General features: G+C 34.3%; 2 protein-coding genes and 1 non-coding gene across 4 annotated transcripts in view; 1 reads left to right on the forward strand and 2 right to left on the reverse strand.

The window, feature by feature from the left end:
- Positions 1–3,235, reverse strand: part of dnah7 (dynein, axonemal, heavy chain 7) — a 74,345-nt gene extending 71,110 nt beyond the window's left edge. Inside the window, exons 1-9 of the mRNA XM_051119059.1 lie at positions 3,189–3,235; positions 2,914–3,020; positions 2,693–2,746; positions 2,516–2,606; positions 2,270–2,429; positions 2,094–2,184; positions 1,758–1,938; positions 1,397–1,469; positions 824–949 (exon numbers count right to left, since the gene is read on the reverse strand). Coding sequence (XP_050975016.1) covers positions 824–949; positions 1,397–1,469; positions 1,758–1,938; positions 2,094–2,184; positions 2,270–2,429; positions 2,516–2,606; positions 2,693–2,746; positions 2,914–2,925 — 788 coding nt within the window. The 5' untranslated portion in view covers positions 2,926–3,020; positions 3,189–3,235. The remainder of the gene's footprint in view (positions 1–823; positions 950–1,396; positions 1,470–1,757; positions 1,939–2,093; positions 2,185–2,269; positions 2,430–2,515; positions 2,607–2,692; positions 2,747–2,913; positions 3,021–3,188) is intronic.
- A 2,700-nt stretch (positions 3,236–5,935) lies between these two features.
- Positions 5,936–6,045, forward strand: trnal-caa (transfer RNA leucine (anticodon CAA)). The gene is made up of 2 exons: positions 5,936–5,973; positions 6,000–6,045. It is a non-coding gene; the product is annotated as a tRNA-Leu (tRNA).
- A 128-nt stretch (positions 6,046–6,173) lies between these two features.
- Positions 6,174–14,916, reverse strand: rubcnl (rubicon like autophagy enhancer). Of its 2 annotated transcripts, none has more exons than XM_051118446.1 (12): positions 14,838–14,916; positions 13,731–14,354; positions 12,171–12,339; positions 11,249–11,303; positions 11,030–11,162; positions 10,680–10,813; positions 10,034–10,098; positions 9,704–9,942; positions 9,024–9,085; positions 8,275–8,428; positions 7,981–8,071; positions 6,174–7,747 (listed from the first exon to the last, which is right to left on the reverse strand). In XM_051118446.1, exons 1-12 carry the CDS (start codon positions 14,838–14,840, stop codon positions 7,644–7,646), a joined length of 1,833 nt encoding a protein of 610 aa, XP_050974403.1. In that variant the 5' UTR covers positions 14,841–14,916; the 3' UTR covers positions 6,174–7,643. The 2 variants fall into 2 exon arrangements, with proteins under 2 accessions (XP_050974403.1, XP_050974402.1); XM_051118445.1 differs by lacking the exon at positions 14,838–14,916 and adding an exon at positions 14,515–14,591.

Raw genomic sequence — 14,916 nt, forward strand, 5'->3', positions numbered from 1 at the left:
CTTTATGGGACTTCAAAATCATATTACAAAATGTATTCTTTCATGATTTATAACAATTTAAGTTTGGATAGTGCACTTTCACATCTATGTTCAAAAATGGGGGTGACAGTTAAAGGGTTAAAAGCCTGAAGTCAGTATAATTTTTTTTAGCAAGGATGCTTTAAATTGATCAAAAGTGATGATAAAGACATTTATAATGTTACAAAAGATTTCTATCTCTTTCTATTCATCAATGAAACCTGAAAAAAATCGACCAAAAATCTAGAATGATTTCTTAAGGAACATGTGACTGGAGTAATGAAGCTAAAAATTAATCTTTGAAATAAATAACATTTTAAAATATACTGAAATAGACAATGGTTATTTTAAATAGTAAAAAAAAAAATTACTGTTTTGCTGTATTTAATAAATATGTAATGTATAAATGTATTTAATAAATTAATAAATGGAATAATGTCAAATTAAATTTTTACTTTAAATTACATTTTAAACCATTACATTTTAATAATAACATGCAATGAAGTGTCTGAAAATGTTATATTCAGTTTGCACTGTATATTACTTCTGTAATAAAAGACCTTTTACTAACTAGTTACTAACAAAACATTTTGAAAATTTATCAGCAACTCTTTTTTGGACAGCAACTTTTTTTTACTCTTGATGACACCTCAACATCTGAGTAACAAGTTTCTGCATGATACTAAAGTATGATAAAGTGTACATTTTTCCTACAAGAGGTTTTATTTCTACAATGCAGTTCACCACATTCAACGTTCTGGAATTGTCTAGTCCCATAGTCTCTTCATGGACGTCTGACACTTACTTGAAAGACACTTGCCACAGATCTAGTACTGCGAGCATAGTGGGATTGATTGAGTGAAGCTGGTTTCTCATTCTTTTCTGGGCCTGAAGAAATGATTTATTCCATGGCTTTGGAATAATTTCCATTCTGCAAGACACAAAGCGGAAAAAAGGAAACAATAAAAACTCTGGCATTTAATACACAATGATTGAAAGAATATTGAAAAAACATGTAATTTTTCATGTTTTCTTTCTACAGTGAAGGCTTTTTAAAATGTTATGTCATTTAAAAGTATTAACATAATACAAAATGCTTTCCATCATTTTGGCAGATTTAAAAAAAACTTTTTCTGGCATATTACAAACCCTGCCACAGTAAAGGATGCTAAAAGGGATTAGAAGTGAAGGGTATTAAATGAAGTTTTAAAATACTCTTACCAGAGAAGTTCTTGTTACATCAAAGTCACAATTCATATAATATAAAGCTGAATTTGAATTTAGAAGAAAACAATTACTTTCAAGAATCTGTATTATGTCTGAGATACTCTTTTCGCCTTGTGTTGTGTACCACTAAAAGGAATTTAGCAGGACTCACTCCTGTCTATGTGGAGGGAGAACTCTAGCTTTGGGCTCTTGATTCTGTCTGGGGTCTTGCAGCACAAAATCCACTACATGGAGAACAGAGGACAACAACAACACACAATACTTGGTTATGCCATTTAGACAGCAGCACAGAGACAGTAAGAAAGCTGTTAAAATAAATTGTAAAAGAAGGCAAATTAATAAATTAGCTAACAGTAAAAAAAATATTGTATGACAATAAAAATGAGGGGCAAGCACCAAGTATAAACATCAGATTTTTTAATAAGCATTGAGTGAAAAGATCCCCACCAAAACATATAAAGCACCTGTGTCTACTCTGCAAACTGGCAGATCAGCCAAACAGAAAACTATACCAATGGCCTTTTTGACGCTGAGCAGATAGTCTTCCCTCATCTCATCTGAGAGGGCCTCAATGGTTCCACTCAAACTCTTGAGGTGCTCTGGGACTAAAGCAAGTACGTTCTTAAGCCAAGAGTCCTCCATGGCTGCCACGTCCTCTGTGCCTATCCCATTGCGGATGTAATAGTAGTACCTCTGAAAGACAGAACACAAAACAAAATGTTTGTGACCAAACAGCACAAGGCCATTCACTATTTTTAACACAGGAATGACTACCTTTTATTCCAGTGCCTCACATCTGAAATCAAACTGAACTAAAATAAACATGCAGATAAAAGGTTGTCACTTACCAAAATGTCCTTCTCTGCAGCAGTAGGCGATCCTGAAGTGGATGGGGTGCTGTCTTCTGTGATGGACGTAGCAATGGCATCTTCACGGTGCCTGAAATCATATTGTTCTTCTAGTGATTATATGTGACAGGTACAATTTGTCATCAAGAACTCATTTTTATGCAAATCAAACCCACATTATAATGCTGACGAGAGCACTGCGAAATTGCTCACGATCCCTCTTGGGTTGGCCACCCCCATGACGCTTGTAAGAAAGTCCTGAAATCCCACCATCTTTGGCCCTTTGACCTCGATGACGAGTCTGACGCCATTGTATCCCTGCTCCTTGCACATCTCCTTAAGAGAAGGTAGAAGTATGTTCTCACAAATAATTACATGTAATATAGTATTTTTTTTAAATCAAAATATGCTGTATCTCCTACTAGAGAGTAAAGAGCCAAGGGTGTCCTCTTGAGATGGTCTCTGAAGTCTAAAGCTAGGGCTTGCTTCATGCCACCGAGGTTTGGAGCGAACCTGAAAGTCACAAGCGACACTGATGTTGGTTGAGAAGAAAAAATCTTGATTTAAAAAATATATGGTGGACCAATGCCAGGTTTTACCTGCTGAATCTGTGGTAAAAGTCCAACAGTTTTATCTGGTTTCTTGGGGGGCTTCTTTTTGCCAAATGGGAAAAACAAAGATGGTTCAATGTTAGTATTATAATTAGGAATTTGTGTTAGACGTTAATAGTGTATATCACCGCACTCATTCTAAGAAAGGTTATTCATGAGGAATTAAACACACTCTATTGACCTTAAATAAAACTTAACTTTTGACTCACCGGCATCTCCATGTTCAGCACTTTGGTTTTCGTCTCTACATTCAAAAATTTGGTTGTTTTCACTTTTTAAAATTAAGCAACGCCATATCTTGCAGATGTCAACATATCTGTGAGAAGAGATTTTGGCACGTTTTCAAAAAAACACAGCTCCTCACCTGTCCAACGGTGTGTGGGTTACACAATACACGACAATTTCTTTGTAAATCCAAAAGTTATTGTAAATTATATTTTAAATGTTGTTTTAGTTTGTTACATGTGCTTGTTCAGTAACTTACCCGCTTGTGAAAGTGTATTTGCGTTGCTGGCCCGGTAACCAAGGAAGCGCGATGCCCAGCGGAACGGGCTCTGATTGGTCTACATCTGACGTAATGCGACAGTGCCCGCCCCATTCACGCATACTTACAGTTAAGTTTTGTATAGTTAGTTGTATTTGTATGCTGTTTTCTCTGCGTTACATTGTAGAAATACACTTTCTTCATTAAAAAAACAAACAAAACAGTTATATTTCTGGGCTAAGGAGTATCTTGCGGGCACTAGAGATTTGCTGTCCGTCAAAGCAACAAGCAACCGACAGAAAGTAACGTCTTTGTAAATCAAGCAAGTAACTAACAAATTAAGTAAATAAATAAAGTAACACTTCAGATAAACCGTACATTAACCCGGTTAAGCATGCGATTAGTCATTAGTTAAACGATGTAATTAGTCAAACAGCTTGTCTCATGAGCTACCCCTGGTGAAAAAAACAGCATATGCTGGTAGGTATGTTTTGATGCTGGTTTATGCTGGTCCTTGACCAGCAACATGACCAGCAAAAACCAGCAAAGGACCATCTTAAACCAGCGTCAAAACCTACCTAACCAGCATTCCAGCATCAAAACATACCTACCAGCATATGCTGTTTTTTCACCAGGGTGCTTTAGTAAAAAATAGTAGATTTAAGTTGCATTTATTTTATGCTACGTATAGTTCAAGTCTGTGAACATATACTGATATCGCTTGAGACTTACTAATATAAAAATTGTAATTAAACTTTGTTTGGAGTACTACTTGTTCACATTTCTTACTTGTACAGTTCACACATTTCTTAATATTAAGCTTAAAATATGTTTTAATGGCACTACTGATATGATCTTTAAATAATATTAGTCTTTATGCAAACTATTTAAAGTGTACATAAAGTATACTTGCAAAAGTTCCACTTTAGCACAATCAAATATACTTAAGTATCTTTATTTGGACTTCAACCTTACTTCTGTGCAATTAAAGTGCGTTTAGCACAAAATGAGTTGTTCCAATTTAGCAGACTTTAAAGACCAGTATAGTATACTATAGTATACTAAACTATAGACCAGTTTAGTATACTAAAAGTACAGTTGCAGGGTATTTTTAAGTACATGCTATGTAAATGTATTTGTAACATGCTTAGCATGAAATAAATGTATTTTAAAACCATTTTAGTATATTTATTTTCTACTAGGGTATGAACTAGATAGAGTGACAAGTTTGTCTTCAGTTGGACATATTTAGGCCTAAACCTTAACAAAGAAAGACACCACACTTGCAGTGTTCTGGTCCTGCATGACTGGGTTGTTCTTCATTTGGTCCTTTCTCACAGAACTTGTGTAAAACTTGCAAATACACAGTGTTCCTGGTCACTCAATCAAGGGGGGAAAACAGAAGGACAAGTAGTCCAGAAACCCTCCAGAGGATGCTGAGAAAGACAGAGAGCTAAATGAAATAAACTACTGACAAGCATGAAATGTTTGAAATGATGGGATATGCATGATAGGAAAAAAAGAAAAAAAGAGACGCGCAGTTTCATTAACCCCTCGCCGCGGCTGAGTGCCATCAATCAGAGTCAACATTACAGTGCTCTGACATTAGACCCCTGCTGCTCTTTCATCAGTACATGATGAGCATCTCTCCAGAGGAAACCCATCTCTCTGAGGCCATCACACACTGCATGAGGCTGTTTATGTGTGTCTTTGACTTTAAAAGATACTTTGTGGTTTTATGCATGAATTCACAGTATAAAAAGACTGTGCTTTTTTCCTAGCTGGTGCTACTGGAATTTCCCAAAAAGTCTTGCTTGACACCATGCCTGTGATGATGAACAGCTTTAAAATACCCTGCGGTGGAATCAATGTGAGGCTGATCAGTACAAAAGGAAAAACAAACACTATAAAATTTAAATACTATGCAACAGAATGCTAAAATATAAGTCTGGAAAAACTGATTGTTTTATTAGACTTCCTAAGAAAACAAAAGCTCTGCCCCAGCTGTCACCACTAGAGGGAGCGATTCACCACATCTTTATTTTTCTTTTTTGGTAAATTCTAATACATTTTTCATTGTATTTACATTTTCTTATTGTTTGCATAATTTAACTAGTTAAACTTTACATAATGTTTCTTGTTATATTTTGTGAAGAACTCTTGTGCTACGTGTATAAACATAAAACACAATGATAACCGATCTCTAATGAATTTATTTAAAAAAAAAAAAATCATTTTAAGAAGTGTATAATCCCAAACATCTCTGTACTAAAGGATTAAAAAACGAATTCAAAATGCAAAACCACAAGAAATGCTGAAGAGCAAACTCTTCAAGTCACTAGAAGTCACTCATCGGTGTCTGAATATCTCTTTATTTCCCAAAAGACTAAAACACAAACGCTTTTTACGCATTTCTCTTCACCCAGAAATGGTTCTGGTTTATAATCTTTTCATATTGTCTGTGTTGTCAGCTCTGTTTGTGGATTGCTTAGGTTTTGCACTCACGCTCTGCTGTATCGATAGCCTAATGCTAACGTTAGCACTCGAGCATCATGTATGTCTGTTTCTGAATTAGTACAGTATTCCGTTCGTTTCTTAACAGCCAAAACAGTTAAATAGGCAATGCTGCTTTAACCGAGATTTATATATGCATAGTTGAATAAAGTAGCAGTTTTAATGTGAGAGAAGCACTCGTACACGATTACGAAGAAATGGACAGAAAGGCTTCAGTGCACTGGGTGACGTATGTCAGGATGGCCGAGCGGTCTAAGGCGCCAGACTCAAGGTTCAAACCTTCCTGTGAAGCGGGGTTTCTGGTCTCCGAATGGAGGCGTGGGTTCGAATCCCACTTCTGACAATAGTTTTATGTCGAGCCATTAAACCTTTAAATAGTACGATTCTTCTTTCATTTTGGGCATTTCTAAATCCCAGAGGTTCTTTTTCGACACATTTAAACAGGACACTTTTTCTATTTAAATGCGTGTAGATTTTATTGTTTTACCACTGACTCTCAAATCTTAAACATATCTAAATCATAAATCCTCAAATATAAATAAAATTAAATATTAACAAATATAATATCAAATAAAAACACAGTTTTAAAAATATTAAATAATATAAAATGTCAATTTGACCACAGGATGCTATTAAATACATTACATAATTTGAGATGTGGTGGAAAGGATCCTGTGGTGGAACATTTTCATGACATAAAAAACATAAGAATGTGAAAAGTGTGTTTTTAGGAGAGGTTATTTTCTAAACGTTCACAAGACCAGAAGTACACAGATTTTACAAGAACCCACTAGCAGAATGAAATTTTACTAAAATGGTATACTGCTAAAAGGGTCTTTGGTGAGAACATTTTGTATTGTCAGGAAAGAAGAATAAATGTGTACAGATTTGTGTACAGCTGTCTGTTTTCAAATGTGAGTGATCATATTCTCTGACACAGGTCTCTGTGCTCACACACTGTAATGCTTCTTACTCAATGGAAATACAATATATACTACCAGTCAAACGTTTTTTTAAACATTAAGATTTTTAATATTTTTTAAAGAAGTCTCTTCTGCTCACCAAGCCTGCACTCATTTGATCCAAAGTACAGCATAAACAGTACAATTTTGAAATAGTTTTCCTATTTGAAATGTTTCATATTTTAATATATTTCAAAAAATGTAATTTATTCCTGTGATTTCAAAGCTTATTTTTTACCATCATTACTCTAGTAACACGATCCTTCAGAAATCATCCTAATATTCTGATTTGCTGCTCAAAAAAACATTTATTATTATTATTATGTTGAAAACAGCTGAGTAGATATTTTTTCAGGTTTCTTTGTGTAACATTATAAATGGTCTTATCATAACTTTTGATCAATTTAAAGCATCCTTGCTAAAAAAATGTATTAATTAAAAAAAAAAAAAAGAGCCTCGTTTGAATGGTATAATGTATAACGTTACAAAAGCAATTTATTTCAGATAAATGCTGATCTTTGGATCTTTCTATTCATCAAAGAATCCTGAAAAACAGGATTGCATTACAGGATCACATTACTCAACTGTTTTAAATATTGATAATAATAATAATAAATGTTTCTTGAGCAGCAAATTAGCATATTTGAATGATTTCTGAAGGATCATGTGACACTGAAGACTGGAGTAATGATGCTGAAAATGTAGCTTCGATCACAGGAATAAGTTACATTTTAAAATATATTCAAATAGAAAACAGTTATTTTAAATATACATTTTTTTGTATAAAAAATGTATATATATAAAAATATTTTGACTGGTAGTGTACAACGTCGAACAATATGAAAAATACATTCATCTATGCTTTACAAATTACAGCACATAATACATGTCAGTAGTCTGTCAAATAATTGAACAGTTTAAGAGTCCTGAACACCTTTTTACACAGCTTTAAAATGCAGCGATGGACATGTGGGAGATTTCATAAATCAATGTCTTCCTGGAGTTTCTTTCTTTTCTGCAGTCTGGCACATTTGGGACATGATTCATCACGGAAACATGAGATGTGGAAACAGGCTCTGCAGTCTAAAAAAAATCCAAGGTACAAGGCAACTGTCATTTTATGAAATACAGGAATGGCCTTATATCAGCTTACTCTCATTGAGTTCTCATCTTAACACTGACTACTAAATGATTAAGTACTATAACCCGAGGTGGACAAAATCATTGCTTTCACATGTCTCAAGACCTAATTAGTGTAATGATTATTAACAGAGTGTGCTGGACATGCTGGTAGTAGGCCTGTGCTGATGTCTGACCTTGGCAGCGGGTGCAGGTGTCTCTCTGAAAAGGGAAAATCACTTCCTCCCCGTGACAGAACTCACAGATAAAACCTTTGGCCTGACACAGCTGAACACAACAGAGGACTGTTAAACACCCTCAAACACTATCTATGCATACATTTATTATTTTATGACAGTTATTTGTGGGAATCAACATGGAACCATAATATAATAATACATAACAGTAAGTGCAACTATCTATTGTACATTGTTCTCTGTTATGTATGTGTGTGTGTGTGTGGGGGGGGGCATCCCAATAGCTGAACAAACCTCACAAATGTTTATGTGAGCAACTGCAGACTGCATCAATGCTTTTGCTGTAGTACAGAGCTGACCCTTTTTTACCCTGATGAGGTCATCGACTGAGAAGAGGTGTAGTTCCTGCATTAGATGAGCAGGAAGTTGTTCAAACTCGTCAAGTATTCTGAAAATAGAAACAGGTGTCAAAAAAGAAAAACCTACTCACACCATAGCCAACTTAAAAGAAACATCCTATACAAATTGTTGTAAGGGTATATGTGACCCTGGACCACAAAACCAGTCTTAAGTAGCACAGGGATATTTGTAGCAACAGACAAAAACACATTGGTATGGGTCAAAATGATCTTTTTTTATGCCAAAAATAAGAATATTAAGTAAAGATCATGTTCCATGAAGATATTTTGTACATTTCGTACTATAAATATATCAAAACTTAATTTTTTATAAGTAATATGCATTGCTAAGAACTTCATTTGGACAAATTTAAAGGTGATTTTCTCAATATTTTGATTTTCTTTGCACCCTCAGATTCCAGATATTCAAATAGTTGTATCTCGGCCAAATATTGTCCTATCCCAACAAACTATATATTAATGGAAAGCTTATTTATTTAGCCTTCAGAAGATGTATAAATCTCAATTTACAAAATTGACACTTATTACTGGTTTTGTGGTCCAGAGTCACATATGGCACTGCCAAGAATGTCCATTAGAAATTCTCTGTATTAAAAATCAGAAACAAGAGGACTAGTAAATCACCCAGTTGATAGTCTGCATGTGCTCAGAAGCTTTTTGACGGATATTAGTTGCTCCTGTAGTTCCTAAAGCAAATGATAACACACAATTAATATTACGCTGCCTGATTCTCCTGATATTAGCAGAAGACATAGACACACTCTACAAAAAGGTCATGCAAAGACCAAAAAACACCCAAACACTTTTTTTATATATATAAGGTTTTTTATATATATATATGGTTGGCTATGATTGGTTCATGTGATAAATCCCGCCTCTTGTGTTCTGGCGCAATCCACTTTTGCAAAACAGTCTGAACGAACAATATAATGGCGTTAATGGGAAGGTTAAATAAATAAGTAAACAACTCACACACTTATATATCATCACTTTGTTGCATCAGAATCAAACTCTAAATGTTATTTTAAAATGTTATTTTACTTAAAAATGTTATTTTACATTGTAAACATATTTTCACAATGTTACTTTTTTTAAACCACATTTTTGGTCAAATAAATGGTGTGCTTACCAACCCTCACTTCCTGCAGGGCTAAGTTGAGGTTTGTTCAATCAGAATTTATAGTAGATTTAACAATCAACCAACAATAGATGATATTGAACAAGATCATTTTCATGATTACTATTATGTAATAAGTATTATTTCTATTACATATTATTGCACCAGGGCAGAATAAAACACTCACTCTGAAACGCTGTAGCTCTTTGGCCTGACTGTACAGGTTCTTGGCCACACTTGTAAGTTTGAAAAGCGGTTGCTGCCATATAGAGTCCAGTAACTGTCTGGAGAAATGGCAGACCGGATACCGTGCAAAATCCCAGTTATTCAGAACCCGGCCTGGAATCACTGATTCCAAACCACCGTGGCAGCCATCACAAAAGTATCTACCCAGGTAGTCACAATACCGCAATTTCTTTGTATACCCTAGGGAGAGAGTAGTAGTCAAGAGAGTTAATGTCAGAGGACTTAAAGCTTTGGATCACATAGCTCACATAGGAGCAGCTTTATTACTCACTGGGCTCGATTTTAGTCCCACAGCCAGCACACAGGAAGTGCTGGGAAGCAATAACGTCACTGCGCCTAAAGAAGACATAAACAAATATTTATATAAATACCCTTGTGAAAAAGAAACATGCTTGCATTAGTGAGTACTTTACATTTTAAAAATGCATTTTTAAAAAACTACTTGCAGAAAATGTATTATTAATAAAAGACCACTTAAATGTAAAGAGTACACTTTCATAACTATGTTTCTTAATACACCTAAATATAATTTTAAAAAGTGTGTTTTATAATACTGTCAAATAAGAAGTTTTGCTTTAAAGAGATTTTTAAATCATGTTTTTTTACATTTTATTTAAAAACACTTATTTTCGACAAAAAACATTTTAACTGTAGTGTGTTATTCAATATTCCATTTAGAGTAAATATATTTTAAATGTACTAAATTGCAGCTTCACCATTAAAATATATTTAAATACATGAAATATACATTTTAATAGAAACAACATTAAATTTTACTTTACCATTAATATTTGGCAGTATTTGGCAGTTACATATAAAGATGTATATGCTAGGTTTTTCCTAAGTGCAACACCAAGAGAGTCAAGCTTTCATTAATGTATAAAGTCTGTTAATGTGAATATGGTGGTCTTGACGACCTGCGTGTTGGCTGGACACAGAAGATGATTTGAAATCTGGGTGGAGCCCAGGTTACTGTTCCTCTCATTCTGGTCTTCTGCACAATCTCTTCAGTTAGACTCATCCTGTCCCCTACCATATCAGAGACAGAGACCTGTGGAAAAGACAGAAGTTTGTGCGTTTTCATTTATTAGAAGTGATAAATTAAATATTGTGAACATTTATGTTTTTAAAAAATGAATGTCTTTAAAAATGTATAATGTGGGTACAGTGTGTGGCAGATAAAAGGAGACACATGCGTGTCTGTTTCTGTGGCTGCACCTGTGTGTGCTCATTGCATGGATGTGTGTTTAAGCAAAACCATTCTCACTTCCTGCAGAGCGGAGTTGAGGTTGTAAGGGTTTTGCAGTAGCTCAGAGGGGAACCACTGCTTCCTGAACTCTGACACCAAATGGTGGGCTAAATCTTCAGCAGAGCGCTGTATTCTGGAGCTCTGGAGACAACTGCAAATAAAACAAGCCTATCTGGAATTAATGCATAAAAAAATCAAACATGACATGGCTTTGTAAGTGCAGAATCCACTGTGTACCTCTGAAAAGAAGCCAGGGAGTACCTGTCTGAAGATAGTTTGGGGGCGCTGTCGTCTGGCAGAGATAAGGAATTGAAAAAAATGAAGAGAAACAAATTCACTTCCTAAATGGCCATCATGATTTTCCTTTGAATTTTCTTCAGAATATGAATAGAATTTCTTTTGAACTGGTAAATCTGCGCGGTGGGGTGACATTCTTTTGAATTATGACTACATAGAAATGTGTTTATTTTATAACTAGGTACTTTAGGTAGCAGCTTACGACAAGGCCTATACTTTGACGTGCAATACTTTAATGTAGTAACTACAATTAAATAACAAAACATTATTTGTACAACATTTATTAATCTTAATGTTACTTTCTAAATGCTATTTTTTTTTTTTTCAATTATCAGACTACCAACAGGACTAACAATGCAACAGTATTACAGTAATATTAATACTTTTATATTAATACTATTAAAATAAAGTCTTCTGAGTTAATTTCCACTACATTTGATAACTGAGATAATAAGATGGCACCAGTTGTGTTTATATGAAACACATGAGAGTAATATAAGAGTTACGGCATTGCAATGAATGACACTGAAAATTAGAGCTATTAAATGATCAAAAGTAAGCTGTAAAGAACAGTATATTTATAAGTTAATTACATGCATTACCTAATGTTAACATTTAAACATTACTGTAAAATGTTACCTATAACTGTAGAAAAGTTGATTTCAGCTTTCAGAAATCACTTTGCCAAAAAAAAAAAAAAAAAAAACACTTTAGAAAAGTAAAATACTGCAGAAGCAAATGCTAATTACTGATAAGCTGTTAGTTTTTAAGAGGCCAGGTCAGCATTATGTGATCTTTAGCAGGACCACATCACATGCATGCGGATGACACAGGACTTTGTTGAAACACAAGCCGATCTTACCCTCAAACCCGCTGTCAAAGAAATAGATTGAGTCTGTTTTTGAGGTATTTTGTGTCTCACATCTGTCTTGATGAGGATGTGTGCTTTTTAACTGCTGCAAACACACGACCCATTTCACAGCCTCCAGCATTTCCAGCACCATATCCACAACTACAAAATGAGCATTTTCCTGCACATAAACAATAAAATGACAACGATGAAATGCATACTTTGCATTGCCGAAATTATAAAACGAGAAATCTAAAAGAGAAGCAGGATTTCCCACATCCACAAAAAGGGATCCTGTGGAAGGTGTTAGGACATTATTTAATCAACTTTACATATTTTGTTACCAATAAAACTTCATCATTATCTTCCCTTAAGTAATTTTCATTTAGAATTAATTAAATGTAATGAAATGTACACTGACATTCAATTTTCAAGTTGTTTTTTTTTTTTTTTTTTAAAGAATAGTCATCAAATCTGCATTTACTTAATCAATACAGTTTAAAATAATGTTTTTCTATTTTAATATATTTTAAAATTTCATTTATTCATGTGGTGCAAAGCTGAATTTTCGTCAGCCATTACTTAAGCCTTCAGTGTCACATGTCACATCCTTCAGAAATCATTCTAATATGCTGATTTATTATTTTTATTATCAATGTTGGAAAGAGTTGTGCTGCTTAATATTTGTAATTTTTTGTAAATATTTTATTGTAACTTTGTCAGGATTCTTTGATGAATGACAAGTTAAAAAGAATAGCATTTATTCAAAATAGAAGTCTTTTCTGAGAATATAAGTCTTTCCTATCACTTTGACACATCTTTGCTAAATAAAAATATGAATTTCCTTTAATAAAAGAAAGAATGAAAAGTTACTGAGCCCAAACTTTTAAACAAGCATGTATACTGTTCGAAAAGATTTCTATTTTGAGTAAATGCTGTTCTTTTAAACTTTTTTTATTCACCAAGAACTCCTGAAAAAAGTATCATATGTTCCAAAAAAAAAAAAAAAAAAAGCATTACAACTGTTTTCAACACTGATAACAAATCAGTATATTAGAATGATTTCTGAAACATCATGTGACACTTAAGACAGAGTAATGATGCTGAAAATTCAGCTTTGATCACAGGAATAAATTTTAATGTATATTTAAAAAATATAAAACAATTATTTACATTGTAATAATATTTCACAATATAATTTTTTTTTCTGTATTTTTGATCAAATAAATGCAGTGATTAGTATCAGAAACATTTAAAAAACATTAAAAATCTTACTAATCCCAAACTTTTGAACAGCATCGTATGTTAACAATATCTAGTCTAAATATAATCTAAAACAAAGATAGATACAGTATGCAAACGTAGGCTATAGGGTTCAATTTGTTAGATGGCATAAGCAGTATTTTAAGCAAAATGTTGACAGGGAACCTCAAATATTCAGGTATTGCTGAGGTTTCCTATTTAATATTTAATGTTGTCTAGAAGTTCCATGTGAAACTTTTTAAAAAGTAGCTTGCAAAAATGATGCACTATATATTATAGAATTCCAACAAATCGGTTTTGACAGTGTACCTGGTCCAGACTGTATAGGTCTGCAGTGGAGTGATCAACACATGATCCATGTTTCTTAGCTTGGTCTGAGCTCCTCTGACCAGCTGCTGGTGGGATGTCAGAGCAGGCTCTTCTTTTAGTCTTTGACTGGAAACCCTCATGTAACCATCCAGAATCAAAAGTGTGGCTGCGAATGTCCTGAGAGATAGGTGAAATTCCTGTGCCATGATTATCCGTGAGGGACCGTGCCTGTCCTGAAGAGCCCTTGGGTGAATCACAGTGATCAAGGCTTCTGTCTTTCTCTGAGGGACTGAACTCTGCCAGTCTATGTGGACTTGAACAGTTAGATTTCACAGTTGGAGAGATAGATTGTTCCCGTATTGGAGGTGTCAAAGACAGACCAGACTGTTTTTCTGTCTCTGTGTTATATCTCTTGCGAGATATGACAGGGCTGCTCCGGGGTAGATGGTACCCCTCCTCAGGCTCAAACCAGCCTGTATCCCATTCAGCAACTGGAGCATTAGATTCGCATACCTTCAGTCCACTTTCATCAATATCATCATCATTAGTGCTGTCAGAGTTATTATCATTTAAATCAGAGTTCACTAACCAGCTAACAAAGCCACAGCTTTTACCCACATTTGCCTGGAGGATGACAGAGGAAAGAACTGTAAACACTCAGGGATTCAGCTTTGATTAAATAGTCTAGTTTCTTTTTTTGCACCATCCTGTAAAAGTACAATAACTGAGAGAAATTATAAATCACTAATTGTAATAGTTTAACCAGAAATGATCATTCACTCACCCTCATGTTGTTTCGCACTTGTATGACTTTCTTACGTCCAAAACAACACTGACTTTCACTATGTGGAACTTCTTCTGTTTTTCTTTAGAGGAACAAATTTCATACAGGTTTGGAACAACACAAGGATGAGTAAATTATGACAGAACTTTAAATTTTGGGTGAGCTATCCCTTTAAGATTCAAAGCTGCAACAACACGTTGGTTGTGGACTGTCGCTGTGTTTCACAATGATCCTGACAGACAGCTGAGAGTAAAAACACCTTAAAGGTGTTTGATTGTGTGATATTTTTACCTAGCAAACAGATAAAAAACAGTAAAACTTACCATATTTCGTTTGAGAAACTAGAAGAAAAGCTGCAGCCTTCATTTATGTTATGATCTGATTAGTCTCCAGCAGTTTCAC

Source organism: Labeo rohita, chromosome 9, assembly GCF_022985175.1.
Source record: "Labeo rohita strain BAU-BD-2019 chromosome 9, IGBB_LRoh.1.0, whole genome shotgun sequence".
NCBI lineage: Eukaryota > Metazoa > Chordata > Actinopteri > Cypriniformes > Cyprinidae > Labeo > Labeo rohita.

Bases quoted from the DNA above. Each gene is read 5' to 3' on its own strand.
- rubcnl (XM_051118445.1), bottom strand. The intron at 9,086-9,703 runs GTGAGTGTTTTA...CATTTGCTTTAG, and splicing joins AAGAGCTACAGCGTTTCAGA to GAACTACAGGAGCAACTAAT. The intron at 7,748-7,980 runs GTCAGACATCAG...GATTTTTTTTAG, and splicing joins CACCTGCACCCGCTGCCAAG to ACTGCAGAGCCTGTTTCCAC.